Source organism: Hyperolius riggenbachi, chromosome 2, assembly GCF_040937935.1.
Source record: "Hyperolius riggenbachi isolate aHypRig1 chromosome 2, aHypRig1.pri, whole genome shotgun sequence".
Lineage (NCBI taxonomy): Eukaryota > Metazoa > Chordata > Amphibia > Anura > Hyperoliidae > Hyperolius > Hyperolius riggenbachi.
Genome location: NC_090647.1, coordinates 136,817,004 through 136,833,001, shown reverse-complemented (window position 1 = coordinate 136,833,001; position 15,998 = coordinate 136,817,004). Strand labels below are relative to the sequence as shown.

Below are 15,998 nucleotides of genomic sequence, written 5' to 3'. Positions count from 1 at the left end.
ATTTTCTGTATTTGGCATCCTGCTCCCTGCTCAGCCTTATTTCCTGTGTTATGCTACTGTGATATGTCTAGCACTTTCATACATATTGACACGAGCCATCGTCCTCTGGCTCAGACCCCTGCTTTCTCTACATTTATGGACTTGAGAAGTTCAGCGTTATTGATGGTACATCCAAGGAGTCGTTTTTACAGACTTGGCTTCAAGTACGAAAAGAAAAAAAAGAATCTACTGCAGCTGTTCATTTTAATATTCCTGTGACCTTTATTAAATGGTCAAACCTTCCAAGTTTTGTGGTCTAGCTTGGATCTTTCGGCAGGGAAACGTGAACAAACCTTGCCCACACTAAAATGTTTGCTATTTCCCTTAAAAACACAGTAATGTTTTGACATTTCATTTTTCAGAGCGGCAGTGACCCAGTTTGTGCCTGCAATAAAGTTTCTATACATGGGGGGATCTTTGTGTATCCCATGACCCGGGATCACTGGTACTATCCAAATGAGTTCAGTGTGCTCCAGACGTGTGCCAAAGGAAACAGTGACACAGCCATTCATCCAGTTCTTGTCATCCTCAGAGAGGCGCAGTCAGCATATTAACAGGCCCTTATAATAGCCCCGTTGTGCTGGGGACTGGGTGCCAAGATCTGGGTTTTTCTGTTTACTCAGAAGATGCGCAAAGCAATTTTTTTTCCTTCCCAGTATAACCCTTTCAGTTCTGCAACAGTTCCATCTGCTAAAGCTTTAAACTGCACCTTAATCCACATATTTCATGCAGACCTAATATCTCTTTGTTTAAGGCTCTTGTTTATGCACATTACGAAAGTGAGTTGGAGTCATAAGAATATCCCGTTCTTTGGGCTCCAGCCGTCATTGTGTTGAGTCTATTGCTTTTGGAAGATGATTGAGCAGCTAGAATTGCGTTCATGCTCTTCTTCTTTTTCAAAGCGCTGTGGGGATTTGTGAATGCTAATAAGTATGTTTTCCGACCTTATCCCTGCTCCAGTCTTGCATAACATAAATATTTTCCATAAACCTCTGAACTTTACCCTGGTCCAACCAATGCCCATTATGCTTTGACTAAGCTGGGTAAATTTAATAAGCTATAATAACTTCCTGTTTACATGCCTAAAATACTGATACATTTTTTTGAACACAAGGACTCTTGAGTGTAGCTGTTGGAGCTTGAAAATCTGTTAAAGGACCGCTATCCCGAATAAAGTAGATTCGACAGGTTTTATGCTGGGTACACACGATGAGATTTCCCGTTCGATTTGCGGATCGATTCGATTATTTCAAACATGTTCGATTGGATTTCGATCGTTTTTTTCATGATAGGTATGCAAAATCGACGGAAAAAACGATCGAAATCCAATCGAACATGTTTGAAATAATCGAATCGATCCGCAAATCGAACGGGAAATCTCATCATGTGTACCCAGCATTAGGCCAGTCAATCGCCGCATGGGGAATTCAATTTTTCAACAGCATTTACTGAACAGCAGTTGCAAAGTGTAACTGAAAAAATAGTGTGTACGTGAGTAGGGAGGCTGGCTGGTATCTTACTATTTTGGCAGTTAAACCGCTGTTCAGAAAATGCTTTTGAAAATAAAAGAAAACCCTGAGAATCTACCATGAGGAGATGGACTGGCCCAAAACCTGTCAGTTCTGTCTGTTTTTAACTGCCTGCTTTTTCACGATAGTGGTCCTTTAAGCAAATATGTTTCAGGCCAACACCTACAGTAGTCTGCTTTTCTCTTTTTACAAAAGGGTGATGCTACTAGGATGGGTCCATCTTCACTCATAAGTGATAGCGAATTTCTTCTGAGTGAAGTTTTTGTAAATATGGTTACCTTTCCATCAAAATGTAAAGGTGTCCACACAAACCTGTACAATTTCCAGAAAAGAATCACCCAAGTGATCAGATAAATGCCATAGTATTGTCAGAGTAAACCGCTTTGGTTTCCCAAATTAACTGTGAATGATTCTAATGGTGACCCCTGTGCTCACAGCTGGATTCCATAACCAAATACAGAGTTGAGTTCTGGAACTGCTCGACTTCTGTCAGGGGGGAATCTTTTGTTTTTTTTTCCCCTTGTTGAGTAAAACTTTTAGCTTGGACACACCCCTTTTTTGCTTGTTACTATGATGATGTCACCACACCTACCCTGCCCTGGATCTACACAGGAAGCACTCCTATGTAGATGTGATGCACTATGGGAAGCTCCTTTTACCTGCATCTCTGAGGCAGTGAAATTAATTCCTTCGCATCCTACATAAACGTTTTGCCCAGATTACAATTTCTGCCAGATTAGGGGCTAGGATTGCGACAGCCAGAGGGGGAGGTGGAGAGGATGAAGGAAGGAAAGAGGTATGCTAATAATTAGGCTATATTCCTCATATGTGACACCTAAATGACTAGCTCTACTCTATCCTTCCCTTTCCTAGATGAGACCATTATCTGACCAGATTCAGAGAAAACTGGGGAAAAATGGATCAGTAACCTACAGCAACCAATCCAAATCTTTGTTTCATTTACTGGCTGAAACTGGTCTGGTTCCTCTGAGCAGTTGCCCACATTGTACTGTAGATCTTGTTATACCTGTGTTAATAAACCGGTCTTATGCTAGGTACACACAGTGCAATTTTCTGACAGATGTACTATTTCTAACATGTCCAATCTGATTTCCGATCAATTTTTGTGAACTATTTTTCATAGAAGTGAACGGAAAATTGATCCCAAATTTGATCAGAAATCAGATCAGACTTGTTGGAAATAATAATTTTGACAGTAAATCTGTCAGAAAATGTCATTGTGTGTACCTAACATTACATACCCCTGTCCTCCTTCCTTATTCTGAGGGCATTTCATTAGTTGGTTATATTCATAATTGAATGCTTTGGTCAGTCAAGAAACAGATTTTGAACCCCTTTCTTGGATTTAATTAGCCTTTTTTATTTTCTCGTTAATTACATGACTGCATTTATCCATTTACCACATAAGTCTAACGGCCTAAATACCAAGCAAACAAATGAAAATAAAACATTCTAGTAGACAACAAATACTATGTTTACTTGTATTGCTGAATTCCTTTTTCAGGTAACCTATTTGAAAAATAATATATTTTCTGTCTTAACCCCTACAGATCCCTTTAAACCTTTCATCATATTTTCAAACCGCCATGAAATCCGCCGGATAGATCTGCGTAAAGGTGACTACAGCGTGCTGGTGCCAGGACTGAGGAACACCATCGCACTGGATTTCCACCTGAGCCAGAGCACTCTCTATTGGACAGATGTGGTGGAAGACAAGATCTACCGTGGAAAGTTGTCTGAAAGTGGAGGTAACTGAGGTGTAACGCCCTAACATCAAATTGTCTTCAGCTGGAAGCTTTAGCCCCACCAGATTCATTATCTCCTATATGAAATGCTGTATATACTGTGCTGCCAGTATCAGCACTTAAGATGTGTATCGGTAAAAAAAATAGTGAACGATAACATTTATGAATATTCACTATTTCCCAGATTTTTCCACTTTCTTTCCTTTGCCACCACCATTCCTCCATATGCGGTAAACTTACAGGCAGCGCTGTCACTGCCCGAAATTGCTGACATGCAACCTGTCGGCGATCTTGATTTGAAGGGGCGTCTATTGCAGGAGAGGCACTCCTGCAAAACGCCTCCTGGGGTGTTCCTACCGCCCCTTTCCCAATTCTAATTGGGCAGCTCTGCCACTACCCCACCGCTCCTCCACCTCCCTGCGCTCTGCTCTGTGACGAGACACACCGAGCAGAGCTTGCAGCTCCTCAACCCCTGAGCACATTGTTCTCCTAATTATGCCATGTCCCAAAAGCCGCCCCGTCATGCCCCGCATGCCGTCACCTTTTCCCACTTCAGAGCAACAAATGCATCACTAGTCTCTAGGCTAGTGACATTGTACAGATTTTAACTTAATTGAACAGAAAGTTGTATGTGTAGCAGCAATGGACACCAGCTTTTCTGAACCTTCAATGGTTTGTCTTAAGAGTGTCAATGACACTCTTTAAATGTTATGGCAAGCATACAGTTAAAAGCTCCTTCATGGGATTCACTCCTCCATGACTGTTGAACAGTACACTTGCATTTGCCACGACACCACTTGCTGTGAGGAAACATTGAAGAATATGCTGGTCAAATTGCAGGTTCAAAAATGATGGATGCCATCCAAAAACACCAGCGCAGCAGTCCCATGCGTAGCTCCCTGAAAAAGAAACCAGGACAGTATTAATAGATTTCAGTCAGACCTCATAATTTACACTACTAAACCTACACTAGCAAAGACACACGGACATCGGGAGCCAGGTAGGCTGTAATATGGCCTGGTAATGGGTAAAAAATGTGTGATGATGGAAATATACTCACAAACGTGGGTTTCTTCCAGAGGCAATCACTCATATAGACATGTGGAGAAGTACCGTCCCTACTGCCTTTCAGGAGGAGGTTGTGGAGTACCATATTAATACCCAAAAAGTAAAAAAAATATCAGTATAAGGTAAGGAATACCCAATCCTACCTTAGAAAGAAAGCTCACCGTGAGTTTTGTAAAAAGGTTTCAGAATTTAACTACTACTGGTCGGACAACGCATTTCATGGCATAAGCCGCTTCCTCAGGTCAAGTACGTGCCTTGAAAACAAATAAGTGTTGGTGCTCAGAACCAGACACAAGATCCATATCAGTGATAAAATTGTAAGACAAACATCTGGCGTAAAACAAATCTCATAAAGAACACATAAACAGCCAGTAGGACTTACATAAGGCAATTCACATAGCGTTCATATGTGCACAATACAAGCTTCCTTTTTAAGGTAGGATCAGGTATTCTTTACTTTATACTGATATTTATTGTTTTACGTTTTGGGCGCCTCCTGCACTTGCTGTCAGTCTATCCCAGGCATGGGCAAACTTGGCCCTGCATTGTGGGATTTGTAGTTCCTTAACAGCTGGAGGGCCAAGTTTGCCCATGCCTGGTCTATCCACTACTAATCCTAATTGCTTTTCAACATTTCCTTGTCCAGTTTTGGTTGAGCATTGAAGGCTAGAAGATAAGGCTATTGAAATGTATCCTCCCTGTAGCATGGCTATGATGAAATGTGACATATATATTACTGTCCTTCTGGTAGATCAGTGAGTTTCCAGCCAGCCCATGTAGGGTAAAATTGGTGGTTACATAAACCACGACTGTTTAGGAGATACTCAGCGGTGATGATGAAGCCTCTGAGTCTGTTGCAGCAATTTAGCACCCTGCCTAGAGAGATGTCTGGTCTGGATTGCACATCGTGCTCCTCTTAATGATACCCTTCCTAGCCGGAAAACATTCATCATGATACAAGAGTTAATTAGCATTCATTGCTTGTTGTTAATGTTAATTATAGTCTGATGGCAATTGCAAGGAGGAGGGTACAGGGAAAACAAAATGCTAATTCTTCCTTAGCCTTGAACAAGTAGGTCTGCTGAAGAGTTCACTGATGATGTGCTTTGTGATCCAACAAAACACTTAGGAAAGGTATGCAGCTAAGTGCAGAGACTCAATGGTTTTTTTTTGTTTCTCTTTTTTTTTATATAGACCTGCCTGACTTAGGCCCCCTGCACACTGCATGCGATTCCGATTTTTTTAATCATTTTTTTACATGCAATTAGGATTTTTAATCATTACGGCATGCTGCGTTTTTTCTGCATTTTTCTGTTGATAGCATTTAGGGAAAATCGGAAACACAAATCAGAATCGCAAATCGGATTTGCGGTGTGCATGGAGCCTTAAGCTGCACAGTGTGCAAGAGAGCAGCTGGGAAAATGACATAGAAAACATTTTGAGTGTTACTGGACTAAACTTCAGACAGACAGCCATCCTGTGCTCGTGCATACCTGGAACACTTATGTTTATTTATGAAACAAAATGCACTTGCCAAACTATATAACTTTTAGTATTTTGTTTGAGAAACGTTATCAGCAAGATTAGCTATTGCATGTGGAGTGCCTGACAACATGCAGACAACAAGCTCTGTCTGATTAGCTATTGCCTGTGGAGTGCCTGACAACATTCAGATAACAAGCTCTGTCTGATCAGCTATTGGCCTGTGGAGTGCCTGACAACATGCAGACAACAAGCTCTGTCTGATCAGCTATTGCCTGTGGAGTGCCTGACAACATGCAGACAACAAGCTCTGTCTGATCAGCTATTGCCTGTGAAGTGCCTGACAACATGCAGACAACAAGCTCTGTCTGATCAGCTATTGCCTGTGGAGTGCCTGACAACATGCAGACAACAAGCTCTGTCTGATCAGCTATTGCCTGTGAAGTGCCTGACAACATGCAGACAACAAGCTCTGTCTGATTAGCTATTGCCTGTGAAGTGCCTGACAACATGCAGACAACAAGCTCTGTCTGATTAGCTATTGCCTGTGGAGTGCCTGACAACATTCAGATAACAAGCTCTGTCTGATCAGCTATTGGCCTGTGGTGTGCCTGACAACATTCAGATAACAAGCTCTGTCTGATCAGCTATTGGCCTGTGGAGTGCCTGACAACATGCAGACAACAAGCTCTGTCTGATCAGCTATTGCCTGTGGAGTGCCTGACAACATGCAGACAACAAGCTCTGTCTGATCAGCTATTGGCCTGTGGTGTGCCTGACAACATTCAGATAACAAGCTCTGTCTGATCAGCTATTGGCCTGTGGAGTGCCTGACAACATGCAGACAACAAGCTCTGTCTGATCAGCTATTGCCTGTGGAGTGCCTGACAACATGCAGACAACAAGCTCTGTCTGATCAGCTATTGGCCTGTGGTGTGCCTGACAACATTCAGATAACAAGCTCTGTCTGATCAGCTATTGGCCTGTGGAGTGCCTGACAACATGCAGACAACAAGCTCTGTCTGATCAGCTATTGCCTGTGGAGTGCGTGACAACATGCAGACAACAAGCTCTGTCTGATCAGCTATTGCCTGTGAAGTGCCTGACAACATTCAGAGAACAAGCTCTGTCTGATCAGCTATTGGCCTGTGGAGTGCCTGACCACATGCAGACAACAAGCTATGTCTGATCAGCTATTGCCTGTGAAGTGCCTGACAACATGCAGACAACAATCTCTGTCTGATGAACTATTGGCTTGTGGAGTGCCTGACAACATGCAGACAACAAGCTCTTTCTGATGAGCTATTGGCCTGTGCAGTGCCTGACCACCATGCAGACAACAAGCTCTGTCTGATCAGCTATTGGCCTGTGGAGTGCCTGACAACATGCAGACAACAATCTCTGTCTGATGAACTATTGGCTTGTGGAGTGCCTGACCACACGCAGACAACAAGCTCTTTCTGATGAGCTATTGGCCTGTGGAGTGCCTGACCACCATGCAGACAAAAAGCTCTGTCTGATGAGCTGTTGGCCTGTGGAGTGCCTGACCACATGCAGACAACAAGCTCTATCTGATGAGCTATTAGCCTCTAAAGTGCCTGACAACATGCAGATAGCAAGCTCTGCTCAATCAGCTAATGGCCTGTGAAGAGCCGGACCACATACAAACAAGCTCTGTCTGATGAGCTATTGGCTTGTGGAATGCCTGACCACATGAAGAGAACAAGCTCCGTCTGATAGCTCTGAGTGTGGGTTGCTTTGTCAGATTTGTTCTGTTCTGGTATGCACAGATATACACAGAAGTGTGATACTGGATCTGGATCTTTCAGGTATCCCTAATAAACACACAAATCATTTGAAAAGGGTCAGTTAGACATGACACTTGTGAAAAAACCAAAACAATAGCATCCACATAGGAGTGATGGATGCATTCCTTGCAATTGCATAAATGATATGCAGCTCATTGCGCTCTCTATGCCCATCTATGTACTTCAGCAACCTGAATGATAGCAAAGAGCAGGGAATTCTGCTGTTTTCAAGATCATGGGCTTTTTATGTTTTGTGAAACAATAGCCACAGGGGGCCGTTGAAGTTGCCATACCACATGCTGTGGAGTCCTATTGCAGTCACTTTGTTGCCAAGATAAATCCACCCCATTGTAAACCAGCAGACTTTCTGCAGAGATTGGTTTTGGGTTGACATTAATTCAGAGTACATCTGACTGGCATCAGGATGGGGGAGGGCTTGTATTTCTGATTGTGTAAAATCTATTCTAATTGTAGAGATTTTGTACCAATAGACACCATTTTGTTTTGTAGCGCTTACAAGTTTTGAAGTAATCATCCAGTATGGACTTGCAACTCCTGAGGGTCTGGCTGTGGACTGGATTGCTGGGAATATCTACTGGGTAGAGAGTAATCTGGACCAGATTGAAGTGGCCAAGCTAAATGGTACCATGAGGACAACTCTTCTGGCTGGAGACATTGAACATCCACGCGCCATTGCTCTGGATCCACGCAACGGGTTTGTATTTGGACTTTTCTTTGTCGTCTGATGACCTTTTTTTGTTTTAAAGTACAAGGCTTGCTTCTTAAACATAGAGAATTTGCATGTTATCACTACGCAATGTGTTCCAGTGGCAGTTGGGTTGGAAGTTATTATGCATTGGGGTTTTAAGGTGGCCACACACTGGCTGATTTTTTCCATTGATATCCAATTGATTTGGTTATTTGATAACATTTCCTTGAAATCTATGCCCCAATATGCTTGCTCCACCGACTGTAGAATCCATTTTCAGCTGATTTGGTTGATCATACCAGATGGAAGATATTGATTATCGGCAAGTCAGGAGCGTTGGTAAATTGATGGTCCATTGTGCATTGAATAGTGCAACGCTGCGGTTAGATACATTTTTAATAATTTCACGCTGAAATCTATTATTGAAACCTATGTGCAGCGTATCCCTGTCTGATCAAATCCTGATCTGAGAGGGATCTTATCTTTTGGCCATATTGGTCAGTTTATGGCAAGCTTTTGAGGGAATGTGTAGATGGATAAATAGGACAAAGACTGGAATAACAGTTGTATGCCCTATATATAGTTTAAAGTGGACCCAAATTAAAAATACAAGATTTCAGAAATAAAATCTATTTTCTAAATTATAATACTAAATGGCCTTTTTCAGTTGCATGAACAAACAAGTTGCAAACACAGGCTGCTACTGATGATGTCACAAGAGAGGTGATCTCAGCTTGAGAGAGATTTCACATAGATTATGCCCCTGTGAGTGAGGGTAGCTGATGACAAACACACCCATGATCTAAAACCTCCTACTAAGATCAGAAATAATGGCTGCCACCTGTATAACCCTAGTTATGAAAGAAGAAGGGTGAAAAGCATGCACTGAAGTGTTCACAGGCTTGAAGGAGTGTTTATATATCTTTGTATGTGTCACGGTGGTGCAACTAAATATTTTGAATTAAAAAAAATGTTTGGTTTGGGTCCGCTTTAATTGCAAAATAGGTCTTAGAACAGCAACCTAGGGATGCTGACCACTTCTATACTGCAGCTGTCCAATTGTAAATCGGTTGCAGATTAAAAAAAAATCCCTCCTATGAAATGTTTTTTAAGTCCCTTACGCACGCTCAACTGAAGTCTTTTTAATTGTCATGTGCAAAAAATGTAGCCGAATGACACGGTGAGCGACCAATATCAGTCATTTTGCCCGATCCATCCAGTGGATCAGCTTGCATAACTATTGGGCAATATCGTACAGCTGGCCCCTTGTGTACAATGTTGATTGAACATCGTTGTTCTACTCAATGACAACATGTTGTGCGTACTGTCGTTTCACTTGCATGCACAGTATTTAAAGGACAACTGAAGTGAAAGGGATATTTATTTCCTTTTTAAATAATACCAGTTGCCTGGCATCCTGCTGATCTATTTGGCTGCAGTAGTGTCTGAATCACAGCAGAAACAAGCATGCAGCTAATCTTGTCAGAAATGCCTGATTTTCTGCATGCTTGTTCTGGGTCTATGGCTAAGGCCTCGTTCACATCAGCGCCGTTTCTGTGCGCTTTCCACAGCGCACTGCCCTGTGCGATCAGCAAGGTATTTATTTTTCCATGTAACTAAATGTAGCTGGTTCACATCTATGCGCTGCGCTGAGCAGCGTTACAGAAACGTAGTGTTGCATGCATTTCTGTGCGCTGAGCTGTAAAGCGCACAGCAATGCAAGTGAATGGGTCCGCTTTTTTAGCGCATAGAAGCGCGTACAAGCGCATAGAAGCGCATGCGTTTTTTACCCCTAATTGGAGAAAAAAATACATTTACATACAAAAAGGAAGTTTTATTGACAACTGCTGCTGCTACAGTAAGCAAAACGTGCTTTAAAGAAGCGCAGCGCAACGCATAGAAACGCGGACTAAAGCGCGCACAAGCGCATGCGTTTTTTACCATGCGCTTTAACACGCAGCAGATGTGAACGAGGCCTAAATGTTTGAGAGGTAGAGGATCAGCAGGACTGCCCAGCAACTGGTATTGCTTAAAAAGAAATACATATGGCAGCCTCCATATCTTTCTTGCTTTAGGTTCCCTATAAATGAGTTGTTGGTTTGCAATATCTGTGTGTGGGGAAAAATATCTGTGTGTGGGGAAAGACTTGTCATTTCAACAACATCGCCTGTAAAGTCGTTCCCAAGGCATTGTTTATGTAAAAATTTTTTACTGCGACTTTTGTTTGGCATCTGTACAGCTTTTAAACATTGTGTATCTGTGTATCTGGAGATCCTGGGTGCAGTTTTTTTTTTTAAATAGGCTTTGAGAAAACAGACTTTGGAATCTAAATGGGTCCATTGGTTACCTATGGAAACTTTTAAAGTGGGAGTTCTGTTGTGCAGCATTAAGATTTGGACACATGAGGAATATTAAATACAGTACTTTATTAAAATATGTTTTAGTTCAGACTTACCAGTATTTAATTTTCAATGCACTTTGACCCTTATGCAGTTATATTTTCTCCTGAGTTTTCTCCTAGGAAATATTTTTTCAACCTCTAAGAAAAAACTGTTGGTAAGAAATAAAAGTTGGTAAAAATTAATATTAAACTTTTGCGTATTTTCTTGCTTGCTGAGAGATGTAAAGGTATCTTATGGATAAGGTGTAAAATATCTCCTGGGAGAAAAGTTCATTTTTGTTTGTCGAGAAAACTTGAGAAAAGTTACCGTATATACTCTCATATAAGCCGACCCGAATATAAGCTGAAGTACTCTCTTTTTCCTCAGAAACAAGGAAAAAGTGATCCAGTATAAGCCACCTCCGCAGTATAGCCCCCTCCACAGAAGCCAGATGTGCCCCCAGTACAAGTCAGCCCCCATCCCCATAGCCAGATTTACCCCAAAGATCCCATAGCTGTGTCTCAAGATGCCACTAGATGGCATCATAGATATGAGATACATCGATCGCCACACAGGAAGATTCCCCGCTAATTGTAGCGCTGACACATTGCTGGCATGTTCCGCTCCACAAGCCAGAGGACACAGATAGTCTTGAGCAGCACACCATGTTGTAGGGGATGGGGCACGGACAGAGCAGGGTCACTAGGGCAAGATCCTTACGGTCCACCGCCAGTAACAAAACCTCCTCTACCATTTGTTCTGCTCCACAGACTCACGTATAAGCCGAGGGGGTAACCTTTCAGCACTTTTTTTGTGCTGAAAAATTAGGCTTATACGTGAGTATATAAGGTAATTGAAAATATCATCATGTGCATTGGACACAAACCATTTTTGCAGTATTAGTGTTTTACTACTGGTGTTGCTGGGTCGGCAAAACCATTTTCTTTTGTCAATGTCGGATGCATCTTGAATAGACTAAAGAGCAGGTGAATGGTGAATTGTCCAAATTGGTCTACTTATGGCATCATCATCTAAATGAGGTAGTCAGGAAAGAACTGGGATGGAGCACTTGTAATCATCTGACCTCTTCCACTACCTTTTTGTGGCTAGGACACAATCTCTGCAGAGCCCTACAGGGCCGGGCTGAGGCATAGGCTGGAGAGGCTCCAGCCTCAGGGCGCAGTGTAGGAGGGGGCGCACAATTCATTCAGCTGTCATTCCTAATTGTGTATTAAGCAGAAATAAATAAAAAAGGGGATACATAGCAGAGACTGCAAGCCAGATAACTAGATATTAAGGTGTTGGGTAGGTTGTGGGCCCTGTGGCCCTCTTAGTCTAATAGCAATCAGTGTGTGACGGCTGGGGTGGGAGGGATGGAGGGGCGCACTTTGGTGTCTCAGCCTTGGGTGCTGGAGGACCTTGTCCCGGCTCTGGAGCCCTATGACCAAAACCTGTCTAGCTTCTCCCTTCTCTGTGTGTAATAAAAAATGTGCCCTTTCCAGCTCCTCTCCAACTAGTTATGATGGTAATCTGTCTTAGCAGTGGGAGAGGGTGGGCTTGATCAGATGATCTGTTTTATTCTGGCAAAGGAACTCCAACCCTACTTGCAGAAAGGAGCTACTGGATGTAGCCAGTCAGAATTCAGACAGGAACTTTTATTATATTTACTGCAAAAAATACAGCTGTGCAATGCCAAAAACGACGTGAATTGCTTATTAATTTAAATTTGCTATTATATGCATTAAAAACTGTGAGGTTGAACTAAAGCTTTAAAACATTTCTATCCAATTAACACTTTGGCTGCTTGTCCATCTGAACAATACTCAGGCTTTGAAATGTTGTTGTTGGCTATAGGTTATCATTATTTACAGCGCACAATTTCTTCTGCTGACGTTTTGGATTTTCATCTCAAAGCTCTGTCAATCAGTATTTGAAATGTAATTTTAAAGTTACTTGGCAAGTTTAGGTATGAATAGCACAGTCTGTGCTAAGGGTTTTCAGTTGATTGGTTCATTATATAGAACCTGTCAGATGACCTCTTACATGTATTAACCAAGATTCCTACCCAGTATTGTAAGTTATCATCTGACATGGCATTGGTGTTTGGCATCGTACCAACTTGGAACAAGCTCTGGCTCTGTGGCATGGATGATGGCAGCTTCAGCCTCTGGTGTTGACCTTGAGCTTTGGCCTGAAGACATTTTGAACAATAAAAATGACAACTTTGTCTGTCAAAGTTAGAGTAGTGGAAAATTGAAGAAAGAGACCAGTGAAGTATAGAACACTGTATGCAATATAAGAGATGTTTTTTTCTTACTGATCTTTTGTTTCTAAACCTATTTATAATAATTCCTCTGCAGATTGCTTCTGCAGAGTGATGCTGTCCTTCGCCAAGGATTAGGCAACAAACACTTTTCTGTACATGTTGAGGTCATGTTCTGGTTAATAGTTGGCTTATGTGCCCTTCTCTCATTGTTTATAAAGGCCAATCCGGTAAATTTCAAAGAATTCAACATGTCCAGAGTTCAAGTTCCCTTTTTGTTTACTTGTTATGTAAACTTATTGCAAAAATATGACATTAACTCTGCTGAGCATGGTCAAATTTATAACAGATTGAGAGAAACACCATGTGTTGTTGTTTCCTGTCGTAGGTGGAGGAGATTGGGAAAAGCAGTCTTTTGTCAGACGTATGTGGTTTAACCATGAATTCCAGTATAATACTGGCCTAAATGACATTTTTTCCAGTAAACTAGTCCAAAGATAAGCTTTTGGAACTCTAATCAGTAAAGTTATTTGACCTATTAAATTTGAGCTTCTTCCGGGACTTACGAAAGCTAATGCAAATTGTATGTCAGATGTTTTATTATTTTAGCAGTGTATTTATTTAAACATTCAATTCACTTTTTCTCCTAAGTTTTCTCCTAGGTTATACTTCCACATCTTACCAATAACCTAGTTTTAGGCATATCAGCATTAGGGTTAGTGTTGGTGTATCACCAGGAAGGTTAGTTTTGGGCATATCAGTAGGAGAGTTAGTGTTGGATGTATTGGCAGGAGGCTTAGTCTATGGCTATTTTATACGAGAGTTACTGTGAGAGGATAGGGTAGGGGTGGGTTAAGCTAGTGGTTAGGAGTATTGGTAGGTGGGTTAGATTGGAGTCAGCATTTGGCTTTTACATAGCCAAGTTTATATCATAGATATCATCTGCAAGTTGGAACAGTTTGGATTTGAGCTCAATCTGCATTGATTAGCTCACTCATTTTGATTTTGTTAGAACTAAAATGTTAATTGAGTACATGAGATATAATTGATTACTTGTTACAGGATCCTCTTCTGGACTGACTGGGACTCCAGCATGCCACGTATTGAAGCTGCATCCATGAGCGGAGAAGGTCGAAGGACCATTCATAAAGAGGTTGGATCAGGAGGCTGGCCAAATGGCCTGACTGTGGATTATCTGGAAGAACGCATTCTGTGGATTGATGCCAGGTAAAACAGCAGCGTCCTTCCATTTTTCTCTAATGGGCTTGACAAAAAGAGGTTTATCCTGCTAGTGAGCAGTCCCTAGAGATGAGCTGCACATTGCCCATAATTCTAGACAGTAGCATTGCTAAGAAGAACAGAAGCAATGTTCCTCCACTGCAAGCCAAAATACAGATGGAAACCAGTGAGTGGGGATGAAGCATCTATTCCATTGCTTTGTGTACATAATCCTGTATGAAATCAGGATAGTTTGGAAAGTAAAACAATTTTAACACAGTAGTTTATTTTATTACTAAAAAGGAGCTTTTAAAGGATACCTGCAGCGACCTATTAAAAAAAAACAAAAAATCATACTGACCTAAGAAGAGGGGAGGCTTGGAATCCCTTTAGAGCCTTCCTGGTCCTCTGTGTCCCCTCTTTCCACCACCGGGCTCCTGTCGCAACGGTCAAACTTTAAAGTCTAAGAAGTCTTTGAGTCTTCACTGAAAGCTTCAGAAAGGTCTTCACAGAGGTCTCCTAGTACTTCTGAAGATGCAGTACGGAGACCCGAGTACTTCCGAAGCCTTCCAAGAAGACCTAAAGATGCATTAAGTTGGAAATTTGAATGGGGGAAAGTGGGGGAGCGTAGCTTCTTTTTCTTAGGTGGCTACATGTATCCTTTAAATTCACACATCTACGTCAAATATGTATAATTTTTGTAGTATTTTGTTTCAGTAACATTTTAGGAAGTGGTAGACAAATGTGATCTTTGATGTTCACATTTTTAGATTTGTTAATATGAAATAACATTTGTTTTTGAACAGCTTTAGTGTTTTGAATGTTTGAAACTTTGTTACTTAGCTCTGGTTACTCCTCAGATCAGATGCAATTTACTCAGCCAAGTATGATGGCAGTGGGCACATAGAAGTTCTAAAAGGCCACGAGTATCTATCTCATCCGTTTGCGGTTACATTGTATGGTGGTGAGGTTTACTGGACAGACTGGAGGACCAACACCCTGGCAAAGGCAAACAAGTGGACCGGTCATAATGTGACAGTTGTACAGCGCACCAACACTCAGCCCTTTGATCTTCAAGTGTATCATCCCTCCCGGCAGCCTGAAGGTGAGCATATTCTCTCTGCTGGTTTCAGTTTATATGAAATTCAGAACACACAGCAAACCAACTTCTTCAGTGTATATGTTACGGCCAGAACTCGAAGTGTGGCCACTTTGCATTCTGGCCAGCCACTTCGGGTTCTGGCCGGCCAATGTGCAAAGTGGCCGCAGCGCAGCGGCCAATGTTAGAAATGGAATGTTACGCCGTCTCGCTGCGGCCAAATTTATTACAACTTGCTTAATTTAATGAAATATAGCCGGCGGCAATGTAATAGATGAAGCCGCCGGCTTTCCCACTGCCTCTCTCCTCCCCCCTCTCTCTCCTCTCCCCGCCTCCCATACAATAAGTAGCAGCCGGGGACATGCAGCCGGAGAGTCGTTCGTCGCAGCAGAGCGGGGAGGCTGCAGACATTGCTTCTGCCAGCACCCACTCTGCAGGAACGGCAGGATTCCACTGCTGCGACGAACGACCCTCGGGACACGCGTGTCCCCGCCGGCTGCTACTTATTGTATGGGAGGCGGGGGGAGGATCGGGGAGAGGAGAGAGGCAGTGGGAAAGCCGGCGGCTTCATCTATTTCATTGCCGCCGGCTATATTTAATTAAATGAAGCAAGTTGTAATAAATTTGGCCTCAGCG

At 42.2% G+C, this 15,998-nt stretch overlaps 1 protein-coding gene across 1 annotated transcript in view; it reads left to right on the top strand.

Moving 5' to 3' along the window:
- The window catches only part of LRP1 (LDL receptor related protein 1), a 463,435-nt gene that overhangs the window by 293,085 nt on the left and 154,352 nt on the right, over positions 1-15,998 (top strand). The window contains exons 24-27 of the mRNA XM_068267473.1: positions 3,140-3,337; positions 8,203-8,407; positions 14,108-14,272; positions 15,124-15,368. Coding sequence (XP_068123574.1) covers positions 3,140-3,337; positions 8,203-8,407; positions 14,108-14,272; positions 15,124-15,368 — 813 coding nt within the window. The remainder of the gene's footprint in view (positions 1-3,139; positions 3,338-8,202; positions 8,408-14,107; positions 14,273-15,123; positions 15,369-15,998) is intronic.